Here is an 18,864-nt window from a genome sequence, read left to right as displayed (position 1 = left end):
TAAAACAAAGAACTGTGGATGGTACAGATCTGAAACAAAAACAAAAATTGCTGGAAGAGTCACTGGGCTTGAAACATTAACTCTGCTTTCTTCCCACTGATGCTGCCAGACCTGCTGAGTTTTGCCAGCAATTTCTGTTTTTGTCTCAATAAAAGGATAGCTCACTCCATTAAAATCAAACACCCAGAAAACTTTACTTTTCATAAATGCTTAAGTAGAATACATATTTTAAAACATGCATCAGTAGGTATACATTTTGAAGTACTAAATACAAAACTGACTTCAATAACTCCAAACATATGGACAAAGTGTTCCTTCCACAGGTCAATAACTTAGAGTAATTAACTTCAAGATTTATGTGATAGTTTTAAACTAATTAAACCTTTTGCATTCTAAGGTATAATTACTGATTTAAACACTAAGGGCACAATTTTGTTCAGCATGCCATCCTGTCCTACCATTTACACCATTCTAATTATTAAGTAATGGTCATAAGATGGTGAAACAAGATTCCAGCTGGTCTTGGCCCTATAAATACTACTAATTACAGCGGAGAGGAGAAATTTGGATTTTAATTTGATTGCCAACTAGATAACCCAATCAGCAGCAAAACACTTCTCACATATCAGCCATTACTTCTTCAACACTCGTTATTGGTTCAGTAGCCTGAGGTGGGGGAAAAGACAGATCAACAGTTGCAAGGTATCAAAGTTGAGAGGCTACAGGCATCAGGAAAGAGTCAGAATCGGGCCGTTTTCTTCAGCAAAGCCAAAAAGGCAATGTCACTAAAGGTCATTAAAATTATGAAGAAGTTTAATACTTTATGAGAGGAGGAGGTTTTCACATGTGGGAGGAGTTCAGAACCAGGAGTCATAAATGAAAGACAATCTTTAAACAACTCAATAATTCAGGTTAAGCTTCTCTACAGGAAGGGAAGTTAGAAGTAGCTCAGGTAAATAATATCAATGCATTTAAGCCCGATATGTATATGAAGGAGACAGGAATAGAATTACATGTTGATACAATAGGAACACCAACACTGATCCATCGTGCTGATTGGCCTACTTCTCAGTTCTAAGTTACTCAAATACTAATGATATACATGTAGTACCTGTCCAAATACTAAATTGTACCAGAATCTTATTTGTAGTGGGGGGGGGGGGGGGGAAAATTAAATAAAAGTACCTCAAAGCAAGATGGAAAGGAACATTGACGGTTTTCACGTTACCATCTACTGGATCAATTAGACAAATCTGAAAGGTTTGTGGCTGCCAGCCCTGGCTGGTCACATTGTTCAATCCCATTATCTTGTATCCAGGATACAGTAACCTAAAAAGGGGGCACATTTAAAGAGTTATGAAATGTTCAGAATACTATCTAATTTCACAAATATACAGAAAATCAAAATCATTCAAACGTTTAGATGTGAATATATTTTCTAACTGCAATGAGACTTTTTGAAGAACACTAAAAAAAGATTGAAGTTGGATGATTTTTTTTGTCTATCTAGTCTATCAATTCAACCATTTAACCCCATATCTTCCAACCACTTATGAAATTTAATTACTGAATTCCATCAAACACCAGCAATTATTTCTATCTATTGAATCACCAACACTACATTTTGTTTACAAAGAAAAAAGAAATGTGTATCCTAGTCTGGAATTCTCCATAGTACAAAATAACCCTGCACATCTGAACTGTTTCACTATTTAAAATTTTACCAATACATGGATTCCCACAATCTTTAAGGATTGCATGTGGAGTAGAAAGTCTTGCAATAAATAACCTGTCTCCTTATCAAATTTACAGTACTGACTGACAGGATTTTAAGTCTATGTCTTCAAAATGTCATAAACCACATTCCAGTTTAAATATAAACATCACCCAAGAAAGCAAAAATTAAAATTAATTTGGATGGAAAAGAACCACCAAACAAGCAGGATGCATTGGCTTTATGTACCTCAGAAGATAGAGTTGCTCATATTGCTCATCAGCAATAGAGTCCTTTTAAGTCAACAATGTGTACATTTGTTAAGGCTTATGACAATGTACTTTCTTTAAAAATGGTTCAGTTTAGTTAATTTCTATTGGAGTTCAATAATTTTATTCGATAATTTTATTGGGCGGCACGGTGGCACAGTGGTTAGCACTGCTGCCTCACAGCGCCAGAGACCTGGGTTCAATTCCCGAATCAGGTGACTGACTGTGTGGAGTTTGCACATTCTCCCCGTGTCTGCGTGGATTTCCTCCGGGTGCTCCGGTTTCCTCCCACAGTCCAAAGATGTGCAGGTTAGGTGAATTGGCTATGCTAAATTGCCCGTAGTGTTGGGTAAGGGGTAAATGTAGGGGTATGGGTGGGTTGTGCTTCGGCGGGGCAGTGTGGACTTGTTGGGCCGAAGGGCCTGTTTCTACACTGTAAGTAATCTAATCCAATCTAATACAAGCCTTACTGCATCAAAAATGTATTCCACCATGGATTAGCATGCAAGTTTCAAAATCTTTCGAACCATCTGAATGACAAAACAAAAGCTTTTTCTGCCCTGGCGCACCTCTCTCCTTATAAAGAAACATTGCTACAAAAATGCCTAAAATTCCAACTCTGGACCATTCACCTACCCATTCCTCATGTACAGGAACAGCATTTATTACACGTGACAAAAAATACAACTTGCAGATGTTGTTGCACTTTACAAACCTGCAGTATTTCCCGACATTAAATGCCCCAACCCTTGGACCTTGCTGCGTGCTCCACACTTCCAGGATTCCTCTCCTTGGGGCATAGATCACCAAGAACTGAGCCACTCGTCTTAGGCCTGTGGGACTACTGAAAGGAGAGAAATTGCTCTTCTCGGTTTCTCTTTCTTGAAGATCTTCTAATACCTGGATCCAGCCAACCTGCGCATCGCGGTATCCTAGCAAACACAACAGAATTTTTAAAAAAAAACAGAACAGAACAAGAGCATCCAGACCTCGAGCAAACTCAAATGGATGGCCTTTAATATAAAATTTTTATTTAAATCTTTTACACATTTCGCTCTCCTGCCTAATACCCAAGGTAGTTTTTAATTATGCTTTAGGACTAAGGGTGCAATAATGCAGCTGCTCAATGCATCTTTCCTGCTCTCTTTCTAACATAATTACTTGGGTTGAAGGGCAGTGCCAGAGGACTAAAGCATTGAAAACATTAAAAACAAAACAAGGGTGTAAAGGAAACCTAGAACAAACAGCCCAGTTGGTTTAACCTAGGCTTGGGAAGCATTTACAAATGATCGTGTGAGACGTTATTAATCATTTGGGAAAATGCAGGTTAATTTGAAGAAAGCAGAATGAATTTGTAATGGGAAATCACTTTTAACTAACTTGCTTGTGTTTTTAATAAGATAAAAAATTAGGTTTATCAAGGTGTAGGAGCAGAAGGATCTGGGTGCATGGGGCATTTAATGTAGGAAAATTTAATAAACCAGAAAACGCCAAGAGAACAGCTAATAAAGCATAGCTTACTCTAGACTTTTGCAATAAGAACAAAGAGTACTAAAGCAAAGAAGTTATATCCAATCTATATAAGCCACTGGTTCGGTCTAAACTGAATACTGTTTCCAGTTGTGAGTATCACACTTTACAACGTATGCGAAGGTGTCACAGAGGAAACTAAAAATATTCAAAAGAATGGTTCCAGGTGAGAAATTTCAACTATGTGGAAAGAATGGAGAAGTTTTCCTGGGGAAGGGAAGGTTGAGAGATTTGCTAGATGATTTCAAAATCATGAGGGGTCTAGACAAGTATATAAGAAGAAATTGTTCCCATCGCTGGGGAAAATCAAGAAGCAGAGAGAGTGCAGAATTAAAGTAAAATATCAAATGAAGCAATGATAACATGAGGAAACTCTGTTCCACAGTGAGTGATCTGAATCACTGATTCAGTGTAATGGAGGCAACACAACTGAGACTTTCCAAAGGCAATTGAATAATTATCTGAAAAAGGAAAATTTTGCAGAGCTGCAGGAAAAGGCAGGGGAGGGCACAAGGTGAACTGTTCTTTTAGAGGGCTAGCATATACCATGACAGATCCCAATGGCCTCCTTCTGCACTTCTAATCATCAAAATGTAACCATTACTTATGCAGAGTCAAGTTGATCTTTCAGTAATTAAGACCTGATCCAAAACATGATAAGTTAATTTAACATTGTGGTCTGTAAAGTTCTGCTCCGTCACAACATTTGGCTCAGCGCTAAGTGGAAAGTGTAATCTGCCCTGGGATTAAAATAAACAAATGCAAGAAGATATCAGTTTCATGGTTTTATATATGTCAGAACAAACGTAATGTCCCTTGAAGTGAAAACTGCTTTTGGTTTCATGCAAAGGCTATGTCCTAAATTGGTTTACTTTTGTAACACATACAAACTTTGTAACAAATTGTATATGGTTATTTTGAACTTTGTAGTTTGTTGTACCTAGCAATATTATTTTGTCTCCTCAATGTTAACATACTTCAGTATAGTAATCAAGGTGCAAGTCTTGGTAAAATGCTGTTTATTGATTTTGGGAAAACAAAATTAGGCAGAACTGTCTTTTGAAAGTTAATTCAGCGAACTAAAACATTGATATGCTTTGGAATTTTCTTAAATTTATTAGTTACAACATTTCTGACAATACTGGTTATTAGAATGGGCTGGATTGTGGGGAAAGCTGTTTGTTCTAGTCTCTGCATCACTGCTTCTACTAAGATTCTCATATTGGCAATCCCATGGGTGTCCCATTGATTTGTTTGTAGGTCTTGGCATTGAAGGTGAAGTGCTCAGTAAGGCACAGGTCTACCAGCTTGAGGATGCTGTCCTTGATGATGGACTTGGTGCTCTCTGGTTAGCTGTCAGGCTAAACGGAAACACGCACAGGAATTTCTAGAAGGCCTGGCATTCAAACCGAAACTCCATGAATAAATACATTGATTTGGACCCCATTTACCAACCTCTGAGAAAAAAGAACCGGAAATGATATCACCCACCTTAACAGACCAAGTCACTTAAATAGAAAGCGGGACAGAACACCTGCGCTTCAACAAAGACTCAGTGACTATGTTACCTCGCATGGTGATGAAATGTCTGAGAACAAAACTACCAGCTCAGGGTAAGCAAACTTACAACCTGAACCTCAATCTGAGCTACAAATCTTCTCAAAAATCACAAAGACCTGTATAGACTTAATGCAATCAAAAGTTATATTTTGAAAAGCAAAATTTACTATAATGAAATTTCTGGTGTATACATTCTACAAAATTATCCAAATCATTTCGCAGGATAATTAATCCCCAACAATGACATAGCAATCTTTCAAAACAATGGGATAAATGCAAAATAAACTATTGTTTACAGTGAGAGACAATTATAAGCACATGAAGTAATAAATAAAAATCTTTAAATTTTAAATTTAAATCTTTAAAAATATGAGATTTTGATACTTCAATAACTGTTGCAGGAATTGTATACAAAATGTCAGCCTCACCTTTCCACATGCGTATTGCCACACCTCTTGCCACATCTAATAAAGTGACTCGGCCAAAATCATCTGTCACAGCTGCCAGAGTATTGCAGGGTGATAGACAAATATTTTCTCCACGCCGACGAGTGTCTGGAATGCCAAACCTACAAAATAAACAGAACACAAAAGCATAGCTTACTAATAGCTGCAACAACATTACAACAATTCATTTCCATTCTTGTAAAGAGGAGAAGAAATATTCAAACAGGTCAGTGGAACAGCCCATCAAACCTAATAGTGTGCTGGTCAGACAATACCTTGAGTACTGTTTTCAGCTACCGTTGCTAAGATGCATTAAAGAGCTACAGGTCGTGTAGTAGAACCAACTTCTAGGATAGGGTTTTAAACTAAATAGCGGGGTAGTGGGTTCAGCTGCTTGGAAAATTATGGAACATGTTAAAGAGGGAGGAGGGCTCCGCAGAGGTTATTAAAGTTTCCAGAACAAGTAATAGGACAGAGAGTATGGAAGGGGTCAGGAATCTAAGTTCAGGCAAGCAGATAAGGGGACAACTATGATAAGGGGGCAATCAACACAGGACTGTGCTGTACTTCAATGCACAGTATACGAAACCAATTAAATGAGCTTGCAGTGCAGATTAAAATGGGCAAGGATGATGTTGTGGGTATCACAGAACAGTGTCTACAAGGGGGTCAGGACTGGGAACTATATATCCAAGGATAAGTGCTCTGTCAAAAGAACAGGCAAATGGGCAGGAGGAGTGGGGTTGCCTTGTTGGTATGAAATGAAATAGCAAGAGGTGATACAGAGTAGGAAAACATAGGATCTGTGTAGGTGAAATTCAGGAACCACAATAGGCAAAAAGACTCTCATTGGAGTTATATACAGACCTCGAACCAATAATCAGGATTTGGGGTAGAAAATAAATCAGGAGATAGAAAAGGCATGTAAGAAAAACACTATTATGATAGTGATGGGGGAACTTCAAAATGCAGGTGGGCTGGGAAAATCAAGTTGGCAGCTGATCAAACAAAGAATTTGAGGAATGTCCAAGAGATGGGTTTTTTTTTAAAAAGAGCAGCTGGTGGTACAGCCCACTAAGGAACAGGCTATTCTGGATTTGGTAAATGTGTATTAAGACAGACTTGATTAGGGAACTTTAGGCGAAGCAACCCCTGGGGAGCGCAACCATAATATGATAGAATTCCCTCTGCAGTTTGGAGAGAAGTTGGAATCAGACTGAATGATATTACCATTGTATGCAAAGACATGAGGAGGAGCTGGCCAGACTTGAGTGGAAGGGGAGCTTATCAGGGAAGACGATGAAGCAGCAATGGAGTGTTTTAGCATAATTCAGGAGGCACAGCAGAAATTCATCCCCAGGAGGAAAAAGCAAACTAAAGGGGAGGACAAGGTGACAATAGCTGACAAGAGAAGTCAGGTACTGCACAAAAGCAAAAAAGTATACAATGTGGTGAAGATTAGTGCAAAGCCAGAGGATTGGGAAGCTTTTAAAAATCAACAAAGGATATCTAAAAATAGCAGTAGGGAGGGAAGAAGATGAAATAAAAGATAAAAGAAGATTGCAAGAGATTTTTTGGGATTTATAAAGAGACAGGAGAGGCAAGAATGCACATTGGACTGCTGGAAAATGAGGCTGGAGAGGCAGTAATTGGAAACAAAGAAATAGCAGAGGAGCTGAACCCTCATGGTGGAAGACACCAACAGCATACCAGATCTTCAACAGGGTCGGGGCAGAGGGGAGTGTCGTGACCATCAATAAGGAGACGTTGCTTGGGAAGTTGAACAGTGTGAATGGAGATAAATCACCCAACAGGATGGACTACACGCCAGAGTTCTGAAGGAGTTAGCTGAGGAAGCTGTAGCAGCATGGGTGGTGATATTTCAGGAATCACTGGAATCAGAGAGGGTCCCAGAGGACTGAAAAATGGTGAACGTTAATACCCCTGTTTGTGGGACGGAGGGAGACAGAAGGTAGAAACTATAGGCCGGTTGGCCTGACCTGCCATTGGTAAAGTTTTGAATCCATGACTATGGATGAGATTGCAGAGTACTTAGAAGTGCATGGTAAAGCAGACTGAGTTAATATGGCTTCATGAATGACTCCCTCGTTATGTCCACACTCCCCACCAACCCTCTCTCCACACCTGGCACCTTCCCCAGCTGCCGTAAGAGGTGCAAAACATGTGACCACACCTCCAACCCCTCACCTCCACTCAAAGGATCATTCCAAATCCAGCAGAGATTTACTTGCATATTCTCGAATTTCATTTACTGCATCCATTACTCCCAGTGTGGTTTCCTCTACTTCGTAGAGACCAAGCACAAACTCGCAGAACGGTTCAGGGAACATTTCTGATCCGTACGCACCAATGAATCCCACCTTCCTGTGACCATCCATTTCATTTCCCCCTCCCACTCCACCGAAGACATGTCCATCCTGGGCCTCCTCCATCACCTAAACAAGGTCACCTTATCTTCCGCCTCAGGAGGCAATGTCTACATGGCCTCAACACTGAATTCACCAGCTTTCAAATCTCCCCTGCCCCTTCCCATCCCAGATCCAATCCTCTGACACCACCCTTTTGACCTGACCTACCTGTCCATCTTCCTGCCCACCTATCTTCTCCATCACCTCCTACCTTCACCCATCTATTGCCATCGCACCTACCTTTCCCTTAGCCCCACATCCCTCCCCCTATTTAGTTCTCAGCCCCCTTCCTCCTCTCCAGTCCTGATGAAAGGTCATGCCTGAAACATCGACACTCTTGCTCCTCAGATGTTACCTGAGGTGCTATGCTTTTTCCAATGCCACACTTTATTGATTCGAGCTTCTCCAGCATCTGCAATCATCATAACATTCATTGGCAAGGGGAGGTCATGTCTGACAAGTCTGTTAGAATTTTTTGAGGAGGCAATGAGCAAGTTAGACAAAGGAAAGCCAATGGATTTCCAGAAGACCTTTGACAAGATGCAGCACAGATGGCTGTTAAGTAAGAGCCCATGGTGTTAAAGGCTAGATGTTGGCATGGAGAGAGGATTGGCTGACTGGCAGAAGGCAGAGAGTGGGAAAAAAGGTGGCTTTTTCAGGACAGTAGCTGTTGACTAGTGGAGTTCCGCAGGAATCACTATACATTAATGATCTGGATGAAGGAACTTAGGCTATTGCTATTAAGTTTGCAGATGACACAAAATTAAGTGGAAGGACAAGTAGTCTTGCGGAAGCTTGGAGGCTGCAGAAAGACTTGCTCAGACCAGCAGCATGGACAAAGAAGTGGCAAATGAAATATAACGTAGGAAAGTGTGAGGTAGAGTACTTTCATAGGAAGAATAGAGGTATTGACTATTTTCTAAACAGGGAAAAGCTTTGGAAATGTGAATCATAAAAGGGATTTTGAGAGTCTTGGTTCAGGATTCTCTTGAGGCTAATATTCAGATTCAATTGGCAGTTAGCAAGTCAAATGCAATGTTAGCATTCATTTCAAGTCTAGATTTACAGGAGTCCCAGAGGAAGTTTACCAAGAATGATCCCAGGGGTAAAGGGTCTGTCACATATGAGGAGCGGTTGAGGACTCTGTCTGTACTCAATGGAATTTCGAAAGATGAGGGTGGAGATCTCATTGAAATTTGCAGAATACTGAAAGGCCTGGATAGCTTGAACATGGAGAAAGGTTTCCACCAGTGAGAGAGACTAGGACCTGAGGGCAGAGCCTCAGAGTGAAGGCACAACCCTTTCAAACTGCAATGAGAGCAATATAATACTGGGCAGCATGGTGGCTCAGTGGTTAGCTCTGCTGCTTCACAGTGCTAGGAACTCCTATTTGATTCCATCCCTAGGCAACTGTCTCTGAGTTTGCACACTCGAACGGTCATAAAATCCTTACAATGTGGAAGCAGGCCATTTAACTCAAGTCCGCACCAATCCTCCAAAGAGCATCCATCCAGATCCAAACCCCTACCCTATCCCTGTAATCCTACATTTCCCCCAGTTAATCCACCTAATATGCACATCCCCGCACACTATGGACAATTTAGCATGGCCAATCCACCTGGTCTGCATGCTTCTGGATCATTCTCTCCATTTCTGCATGGGTTTCCTCTGGGTGCTCCTGTTTCCTCCCACAGTCCAAACATATGCAGGCCACTGATATGTAGTTAATGTACATGAAGATTTGGTGTGTGTTTAGAATTCTCACGTCTTTATAAAAGAATATATTTACTTAGTCTCTATACCAAATTTGGAAGAAAGGTGACCAAAAGGAACAAATTTAAAGTGATTGGTAAAATGTTTTCCAGCAGATGAAGAAAACCACTTACATAACGAATGGTTAGGATTTGGAATGCAAGACCTGACAGGAGGAAAATAATTGCAGGGATTAGGGAAGAGCTATGGAGTAGCACTAACTGGATTGCTCTTCCAAAGAACCAGCACTAAACTCACTCCATCAAAAGAATAAACTCTGAACAACACACACACACACACACACACACACACACACAAGATTTTGCAATACCCCTGGATACTTTCACCAATAATGGCTCATCTTGTAGAAACAATGACTTCACGAGGTTATTACAAACAGTCAGAAGACATTTGACAAGGTGACATGATGGAGATCTTAATTTTCCTTCTTTTATTTTGTTGTTAAAGACACATTCGCCCACCTTACAGCAAGCGGAGTTGCTGGCTCAACTTTTGGTTTCTGTTTCTGCACCAGCTCTTCATCATGTTTGCTTTTCCAACCAAGCCATCCACTAGAAAACATACCAAGAAACTCTCATAAAAATCAGAGTCTGGCAAGATTTAGTCAGAACATAACTGTGCCAACCAAACATTTACTTACTTTCAAGTATAATCTTTACATAGTTAAAAGAACCAAGCACTTGACATTCTTAAATCAGCCAGTCAATAAAAGCACTAGTATTGAAAAGAACACCTACAATGTTTGATCCTGAATCAATCTTATGAACTATGCCATTTTCATGACAATTCTATTTAAAGCCTTTCCAATACATTTACAATTTCTACTCTAACTACAAGATTCTATCACTAAGCATATTTTTGATTGTATATAAATGGTTTTTTTTACATTTTTGTAACAAAAGACCTGATAAAAGGACAACTGTTTTATAGACATGGGTATTATCTAACATTTATTCCAGCCAATATCCTAGAGACTGGTAAAAGGTTACAGGAGGCATCAATTGAACACAAGCCAAAGTGTGATCAGTGCAACAGATGGACATACATCATTCACGACGATGTGAAACATAACAGAGGATGAGTAAGTTGTATTTATTAACTGGAAGAGGAGATATTAAGACTGCAATCTCATCTTCTGCAGAAAATGATACATTTTTCTATCACACCTAAAAATTAATCATGCAATATACAAACCAAATTAGAAAACAATTCAAATACAAAAAGGTAATTCAAGATTAAATCTGAGAAATTAAATAATGTATTCATGAGGATGTTGAGGTAATCAAGAGGTTAACCAAGTCAAAAGAAGTTTCAAAATTGAAACTAAAAGTAATCCAGCATTAATTTAATCATTTAAATGGAATTTTAACAAGTCAAAGAAAACTGCTTTCTTACCTAGCTGCATTAAATAAAGCAGATGTAAGCTTGCTGGCAACTGCTAAAGCAACATGTGATAGCAATGGCTGGGTGCTACCCTGCAAATAAATAAACAAAATGTTTCATCAAAGTAGTAGAAACGTCCTTTCAAATGCTACAACTAAGTATGCTCCCTGATGGTAAAGTAATTAATTCTAAATGGATTTCTTGTACAGAAATTTTAAACTGAGAGAAACTCAGACAAAAACTCACTTCCAAAGCATAGAAGAAACCAGCAAATGGACCAGATCCAACAGTTACATATTCTGACATTGCTGGTGGACTGCTTTTTACAGTGGTATTAAATCCACCTAAAATAGAGGCCGTCTTCAACTGATCAAATGGACAAAGGGTCATAATACCTAATGTAAAACAGAAAAATGTTATAAGTATATTAAAGCTTATTCCACTGTGAATATAACACAAATAAGGTATAATTGCTCAAGCATATTGGTTTCTCAGTTCTGTTCACAGCTCAAATAACTGAGTGAAGAAATGCAAGAAAATCCAAGCACATCACGGACATTGTAAACAGATCTATGGAAATACATACATACATACATACATACATGTGCAATACTTTCCAAATGATCCTCAAGTAAAGTTCCTTCAGTGTTGCAAGAGTACAAATAAAACAATGCATTTTTATGACTCCATCAACATAACAAGGCATTCCAAAGCTCTTCAATCAGGTAATTCCTTTTAAAGCCTGGTCTATTTTAGTAATGCAAATATGGCAGCCAATTGTACACTGCAAGATTTCATTAACAGCAGGGAATTAACTTGCCACAACGGACTGGGCTATTCAGATGGTCAACAAATCTGAAGCCTGTCAATAAAGATCAAATTATTTCTGAATATGAATGCAAATCCTGAAGAGGCAACATAGATCACCAAACTGGAAATAAACTTTAAATGAATGTCGATTCCCACAGGAGTTAGATTTCACAGGGCTTTCTTCAGAGGTAAACAAGGTAAAACGTTACTCCTGTATGCCAGGTTGAAATTAATTTCATCTGTACTTTAAAATGGCTAAATTCCTATTTTGGTAGATGCAAGAAGAACATAAACGTAAAAGCGTAAAATTCAGCAGTACTGAGTACTGTTAGGCCTCCCAAGAGTACCTGCACTGACTGCATTCTGCCATTAGGTGGAGTCCCAGTCTCAATTCAAATCCAGAAGGGCAGTGAGGACACAGGAAGAAAGTAAAGGGATGTTACACCAGAAGCCAAAAGGGCAAGAATGGCAGCGGTGGAGTGGTAGTGTATTTATTTCTGGACCAGGTTCAAGTCCCACCAAGCTTCAGAGGTGAGAGTTAGCATCTGTACAGGTTGATTACAAAACAACCAAAAATGGCACGAGGGCGGCACGGTGGCACAGTGGTTAGCACTGCTGCCTCACAGCGCCAGAGACCCAGGTTCAATTCCCGCCTCAGGCGACTGACTGTGTGGAGTTTGCACATTCTCCCCGTGTCTGCGTGGGTTTCCTCTGGGTGCTCCGGTTTCCTCCCACAGTCCAAAAATGTGCAGGTCAGGTGAATTGGCTATGCTAAATTGCCCATAGTGTTAGGTGCAGGGTAAATGTAGGGGAATGGGTGTGGGTTGGTGCACTTCAGTGTGAACTTGTTGGGCCAAAGGGCCTGTTTCCACGCTGTAAGTAATCTAATCTAATCTGGGGCAAAAGCAAGTCTGGGGTAAAAGAAACAGGTCCAGGAGAGTGTGAGGGGACAAGGCCATGGGGACAGAATGAGCCTCAGGATAAGGGAAGGCCAGATTGAGAGAACAAGGTTGTACAGGACATTGGTTAGGCCACTGTTGGAATACTGCGTGCACTTCTGGCCTCCTTCCTTGAGGCTGTGAAACTTGAAAGCATTCAGAAAAGATTTACAAGAATGTTGCCAGGTTTGAACTATAGGAGAGGCTGAACAGGCTGGGGCTGTTTTCCCTGGAGCATCGGAGGCTGAGGGGTGACCTTATAGAGGTTTATAAAATCATGAGGAGCATGGATAAGATAAATAGACAAGGTCTTTTCCCTGTGGTAGGGGAGTCCAGAATGAGAGGGCATAGGTTTAGGGTGAGAGAGGAAAAATATCAAAGACATCTAAGGGGCAACTTTTTCACACAGAGAGTGGTACCTGTATGGAATGAGCTACCAGAGGAAGTAGTGAAGGCTGGTACAATTGCAACATTTAAAAGGCATTTGGATGGGTATATGAATAGGAAGGGTTTCGAGGGATATGAGCCAAGTGCTGACAAATGGGACAAGATTAGGTTAGGATATTTGGTCAGCATGGAGTTGGACCGAAGGGTCTGTTTTCGTGCTGTACATCTCCATGACTGTACAAGTCCAAGAGAAGAGAAGGCTGGGAAGGAAGGATAGGGGTGGAGCAAGTATAGAGATGAGAAGCTAGGGAAAGACGAAACCTCAAGTGATGCAGCCTTGCCCATGGCCAGAACAAAAGGAAGAGCCGGAGTCTGGGATGTGGGCAGTACAATTCTGGGCACTCACATGCGATGGTAACAAATGCCAACAATTCCGGCTCAAAAATAACAAAATGAAAAATACACAGGTCATAAAGAATAAACAACATTAAGACAAAACAACAATAAGCAGGGCACCATTAAATGAAGATTACCGATATGACTCCAGCAGTTTACTTTCCAGGTACTCAACAATTCAGAACTTCTTTTCCCATCACATTCTATATTGAGCAATCATACTGAAGGAAGCTTGACCAATCAAATGGGAAATTGCTCCAAAATAGATCAAAGAAGATGGTCAAATGCTGCTACACTTTGAGCCACAAGGTTAGACCACTGGTGACATAGAAAAGTTCTCTCTCATGATAACTTTCCCCAAATTTGTGCCAGCTCCTCCATCTCATCTCCACCTGATAGTCAGTCATAAGTGAAACCATGCTCTTATGTCTGCAGATAATATTTCACAAAATTAAGCATTATGAAATACTGCTTTTTTTTTAAAAAAAGGATAGTTTTATTACCAATGCTTGCATGATCCACTATCATATCAACATCCTGCAGGCCCCATTTCTTGTAAGTTAGTGGTGGAGGTTGTACGCTTTCAGCACCTGAAGCTGCAGCTGCAAGGAAGTGTAATGTAACAAGAAAATTAGTAAAATGTATTGCTTTACAAGGAACCAAATTCATTTGTTTTGTGCAGTAAAATAAGTCACCAAATTCACTCATTAGAGAAGGACTGTTACAGAACTAAAAAAACAAATTCCACTAGAGATATTGTAATTTTCAGTACTGTGTTACTACCAAATTATGGAATGCAATTAGGAAGTTTCTACAATAGGATTTGGTGGGAGATGCTCCAGAGAGATGGCCTTAAGGTTGGTGGTACAGTTTTAGGGCTAAATTCTAGTCACAGTGGGTTGGGGGCTATATAATAGGATTTGCAGCAAATGAAATCCTCATTATATAAGCATTGCCAACAATACTAGAATTAATTTCTGACCTTGAGAAAAAGGTGAAGGTTTCTGTGCTGTATGACTCATTAAACTGCTGTAGTCCATGTAATGAGGCTCTTTCAATGCCATACATTATGAAGCTCAAACCAGAGGTCCATGACAATGTAAAATAAATGTAAAAACATTTTTGGGTCAATGTTTTTACACAAGCTGGACATTCAGCTCCTTGAGACTGCTCCACCATTTAATAAGTTCATAGCTGATCGGTTTGTTTTAAATGTCACATTCCTATCTATCCTAACAATATTTGATTCCCTTTTCTTAGTACTGATAGGTAAGTATTTATTTTAGGAAGGATTCCTCTAGTTAACATCGCATCTAAACGAGATATCCGCAATCTGGCAGCATATGGAATACAGCCAAAGGACAATCTAGTCAAAACGCAGTACTATAGTCACCTTCTACAGTCTTGTGAAATCACTCATGACCAATCATTACCAGACCAAGGTTATGCTCTCATATGACCTAACTTCATTATTAACTTCTTCCAACTTTCCCTTTTATCAATCACCTATAAAAACAACTAACCAATGCTGATGGGTCTGGAATCTAGTTACAAAAAGACAGTAAATTCTACATCTTACAGAACAACTTCCAATCCAGCTTCAGAAATCAGAACCGTTAACAAAGCTGAAAACACTTTTTTTTAAACCTAGACTAAGCAAGTGGATGTAGTGATTTGAAGACAACTAGAAAAGTATGTATCGGTTAGGCAAGGAGGAAGCTGTAGAGCGCGGGAGCCGTGGTTTACGAAGCAAGTGGAATCTCTGGTCAAGAGGAAGAAGGCGGCTTATATTGGGATGAGATGTGAAGGCTTAGTTAGGGCGCTTGAGGGTTACAAGGTAGCCAGGAAAGACCTAAAGAGAGAGCTCAGAAGAGCCAGGAGTTGTTGGCGGATAGGATCAGGGTAAACCCCAAGGCTTTCTCTAGGCATTTAAGGAATAAAAGAATGACGAGAGTAAGATTAGGGCCAATCAAGGATAGTAGTGGGAAGTTGTGTGTGTGAAGTCAGAGGAGATAGGGGAAGCACTCAATGAATATTTTTGGACAGTATTCACTCAAGAATACGACAATGTTGTCTAGGAGAATACTGAGATACAGGCTACTAGACTAGGTGGGTTTGAGGTTCACAAGGAAGAGGTATTAGAAATCCTCCAGAGTGTAAAAATAGATAAGTCCCCTGGGTCAGATGGCATTTATCCTAGGATCCTCTGGAAAGCCAGGGAGGAGATTGCCGAGCCTTTGGCATTGATCTTTAAATCGTCATTGTCTACAGGAATAGTGCCAGAAGACTGGAGGATAGCAAATGTGGTTCCCCTGTTCAAGAAGGGGAGTAGAGACGATCCTGGTAATTATAGACCAGTGAGCCTTACTTCAGTTGTTGGTAAAAGTGTTGGAAAAGGTTATAAGAGATAGGATTTATAATCATCTAGAAAAGAATAATTTGATTAGGGATAGTCAGCACAGTTTTTGAAGGGTAGGTCGTGCCTCACAAACCTTATTGAGTTCTTTGAGAAGGTGACCAAATAGGTAGATGAGAGTAAACCGGTTGATGTGGTGCATATGGATTTCAGCAAGGCATTCGATAAGGTTCCCCACAGTAGGCTTTTGTTAAAATGCGGAGGAATGGGATTGTGGGAGATATAGCAGTTTGGATCAGTAATTGGCTTGCTGAATGAAGACAGAGGGCGGTGGTTGATGGGAAATGTTCATTCTGGAGTCCAGTTACTAGTGGTGTACCGCAATGGTCGGTGTTGGGTCCACTGCTGTTCATCATTTTTATAAACAACCTGGATGAGGGCATAGAAGGGTGGGTTAGTAAGTTTGCAGATGACTCGAAGGTCGGTGGGGTTGTGGATTGTGACAAAGGATGTTGTAGGTTACAGAGAGACATAGATAAGCTGCAGAGCTGGGCTGAGAGGTGGCAAATGGAATTTAATGCGGACAAATGTGAGGTGATTCACTTTGGTCGGAGTAACCGGAATGCAAAGTACTGGGCTAATGGCAAGATTCTTGGTAGTGTAGATGAGCAGACAGATCTCAGTGTCCAGGTACACAGATCCTTGAAAGTTGCCATCCAGGTTGACAGGGTTATTAAGAAAGCTTTTATTAATAGAGGGATTGAGTTCCAGAACCATGAGGTTATGCTACAGCTGTACAAAACTCTGATGCAGCCGCACTTGGAGTATTGTGTACAGTTCTGGTCACCGCATTATAAGAAGGATGTGGAAGCTTTGGAAAGGGTGCAGAGAAGATTTACTAGGATGTTGCCTGGTATGGAGGGAAGGTCTTACGAGGAAAAGCTGAGGGACTTGAGGCTGTTTTCGTTGGTCAGAAGAAGGTTGAGAGGTGACTTAATAAAGATATATAAGATAATCAGAGGGTTAGAGAGGGTGGACAGAGAGACCCTTTTTCCAAGTAAGGTGACAACGAGCACGACGGGGGAATAGCTTTAAATTGAGGGGTGATAGATATAGGACAGATGTCAGAGGTAGTTTCTTTACTCAGAGAGTAGCAAGGGTATGGAATGCTTTGCCTGCAATGGTAGTAGATTCGCCAACTTTAAGTACAGTTAAGTCATCATTGGACAAGCACATGGACGTACATGGAATAGTGTAGGTTGGATGGGCTTCAGATTGGTATGACAGGTCGGCGCAACATCGAGGGATGAAGGGCCTGTACTACGCTGTAATGTTCTAATGTTCTATAACTACTGCTATTTATTTTTTCATATGAGAAAAAACCAACTATACACACAAAAATATTTTTAAAAAACTCATGCCTACAGCATTTCTACTTTTGCTGGTTTCATGCATTCCAGTGCATAAACCCTACATCACATAAGTTGATTTTCCAAATTCAAGATTCATCTTAGGTGAACTCTACAAATACTGAAATTATACTACAGTATGAGAGAAGATTACAAATGTAGGAATATAACATTGCTGGGGTAAAAATAATGGATTTCCTCAAAACAGAGTCATTTAGCACAGAAAGAGACCCCTTCGTTCCAACTCATCCATGTTGACCAGACATCCCAATCTGACTTAATCAATTTAGCCCATATCCCTCTAAACCCTTCCAATTCATATACCCATCCAAGTGCCTTTTAAATGTAATAACTGTACTCGCTTCCACCACTTCTTCTGGCAGCTCATTCCATACACGCACCATCCGCTGTGTGAAAAAGTTACCCTTCAGGTCCTTTTTAAATCTTTCCCCACTTACCTTAAACCTCTACCCTCTAATTTTGGACACTCCCACCCTAGAAATAGAGACCTTGCTATCCACCCGACCTGTGCCCCTCGTGAATTTATAAATCTCTATTAGCTCGTCTCTTGCTCTTCAATGCTCCAAAAAAAATGCTCCAACCTATTCAGCTTCTCCCTTTCGCTCAAATCCTCCTGTCCTACCAACATTCTTGTAAATCTTTTCTGAACCCTCTCACGTTTAACAATATCCTTCTTATAGAAGAGGAACCAGAATTTTAACCAGTATTCCAAAAGTGCCTTAATAATATCCGGTACAGCCACAATGTGACATCCCAACTCCTACACAATGCCTTCATTGATCATAACAAACACCCTTTTCACACCCGTTCTACCTGCACCCCTACATCTCTTTGCTCAGCAACATTCCCCAGGCCCCTACCATTTACTGTAAGTCCTGCTAAGGGTTTTAGCAACTGATGATTGAATTCAGGGAAAATAAAAGGTATTGTACTGCAGATACTGAAAATCTGAAATAAAAAGCAAAATGCTGGAAACACACATCTAGCCACATCTGTGGGAGAAATGGAATTAATGAGCAGTATTCTTTCAAGGCAAGAGGGTCAAACCAACAGTGACAGATCCAGCAGAGATGATCTGATAGAATGAAAGGGACCACTCGTAAATGTCTCATTCACACAGGCCTTCTAACCAGTCAGAGGTCAGCAGGTCCTTAGTGTCATCAGCGCCACAGCAAGTAATGGCAGTTGGCAATAATGGATGCACCAGAAGACCAGGATCTTCAAGCGACTCCAGACAAAGATGACTGTAGACGAGATGGGGATTGCAGGAGAGAAAAAAAAAAATCAGATGGGAGGTCAGGGGCAATGGCAAAATGCTGGTTTTCAACAGTCAATCCTCTCCAGATGCCCGATTCCTTAGGAAGGCACTGAGTACCAAAGAGTACTGAGTACCTGCCCCTCTCAGGAAGCCACTTGCAAACCTAAAATGATTGACTGAACAAT

At 40.4% G+C, this 18,864-nt stretch overlaps 1 protein-coding gene across 1 annotated transcript in view; it reads right to left on the bottom strand.

Annotated features, from left to right (window-relative positions):
- rab3gap2 (RAB3 GTPase activating protein subunit 2 (non-catalytic)) overlaps positions 1 to 18,864 on the bottom strand; it is a 97,760-nt gene that overhangs the window by 42,451 nt on the left and 36,445 nt on the right. The window contains exons 9-15 of the mRNA XM_072580753.1: positions 14,139 to 14,237; positions 11,351 to 11,499; positions 11,117 to 11,196; positions 10,183 to 10,272; positions 5,502 to 5,641; positions 2,699 to 2,915; positions 1,186 to 1,329 (exon numbers count right to left, since the gene is read on the bottom strand). Of these exons, the coding sequence (XP_072436854.1) occupies positions 1,186 to 1,329; positions 2,699 to 2,915; positions 5,502 to 5,641; positions 10,183 to 10,272; positions 11,117 to 11,196; positions 11,351 to 11,499; positions 14,139 to 14,237 (919 nt within the window). The remainder of the gene's footprint in view (positions 1 to 1,185; positions 1,330 to 2,698; positions 2,916 to 5,501; positions 5,642 to 10,182; positions 10,273 to 11,116; positions 11,197 to 11,350; positions 11,500 to 14,138; positions 14,238 to 18,864) is intronic.

Source organism: Chiloscyllium punctatum, chromosome 11 (assembly GCF_047496795.1).
Source record: "Chiloscyllium punctatum isolate Juve2018m chromosome 11, sChiPun1.3, whole genome shotgun sequence".
In the NCBI taxonomy this organism is placed as follows: domain Eukaryota; kingdom Metazoa; phylum Chordata; class Chondrichthyes; order Orectolobiformes; family Hemiscylliidae; genus Chiloscyllium; species Chiloscyllium punctatum.
This window is presented reverse-complemented; position numbering and strand designations above follow the sequence as displayed.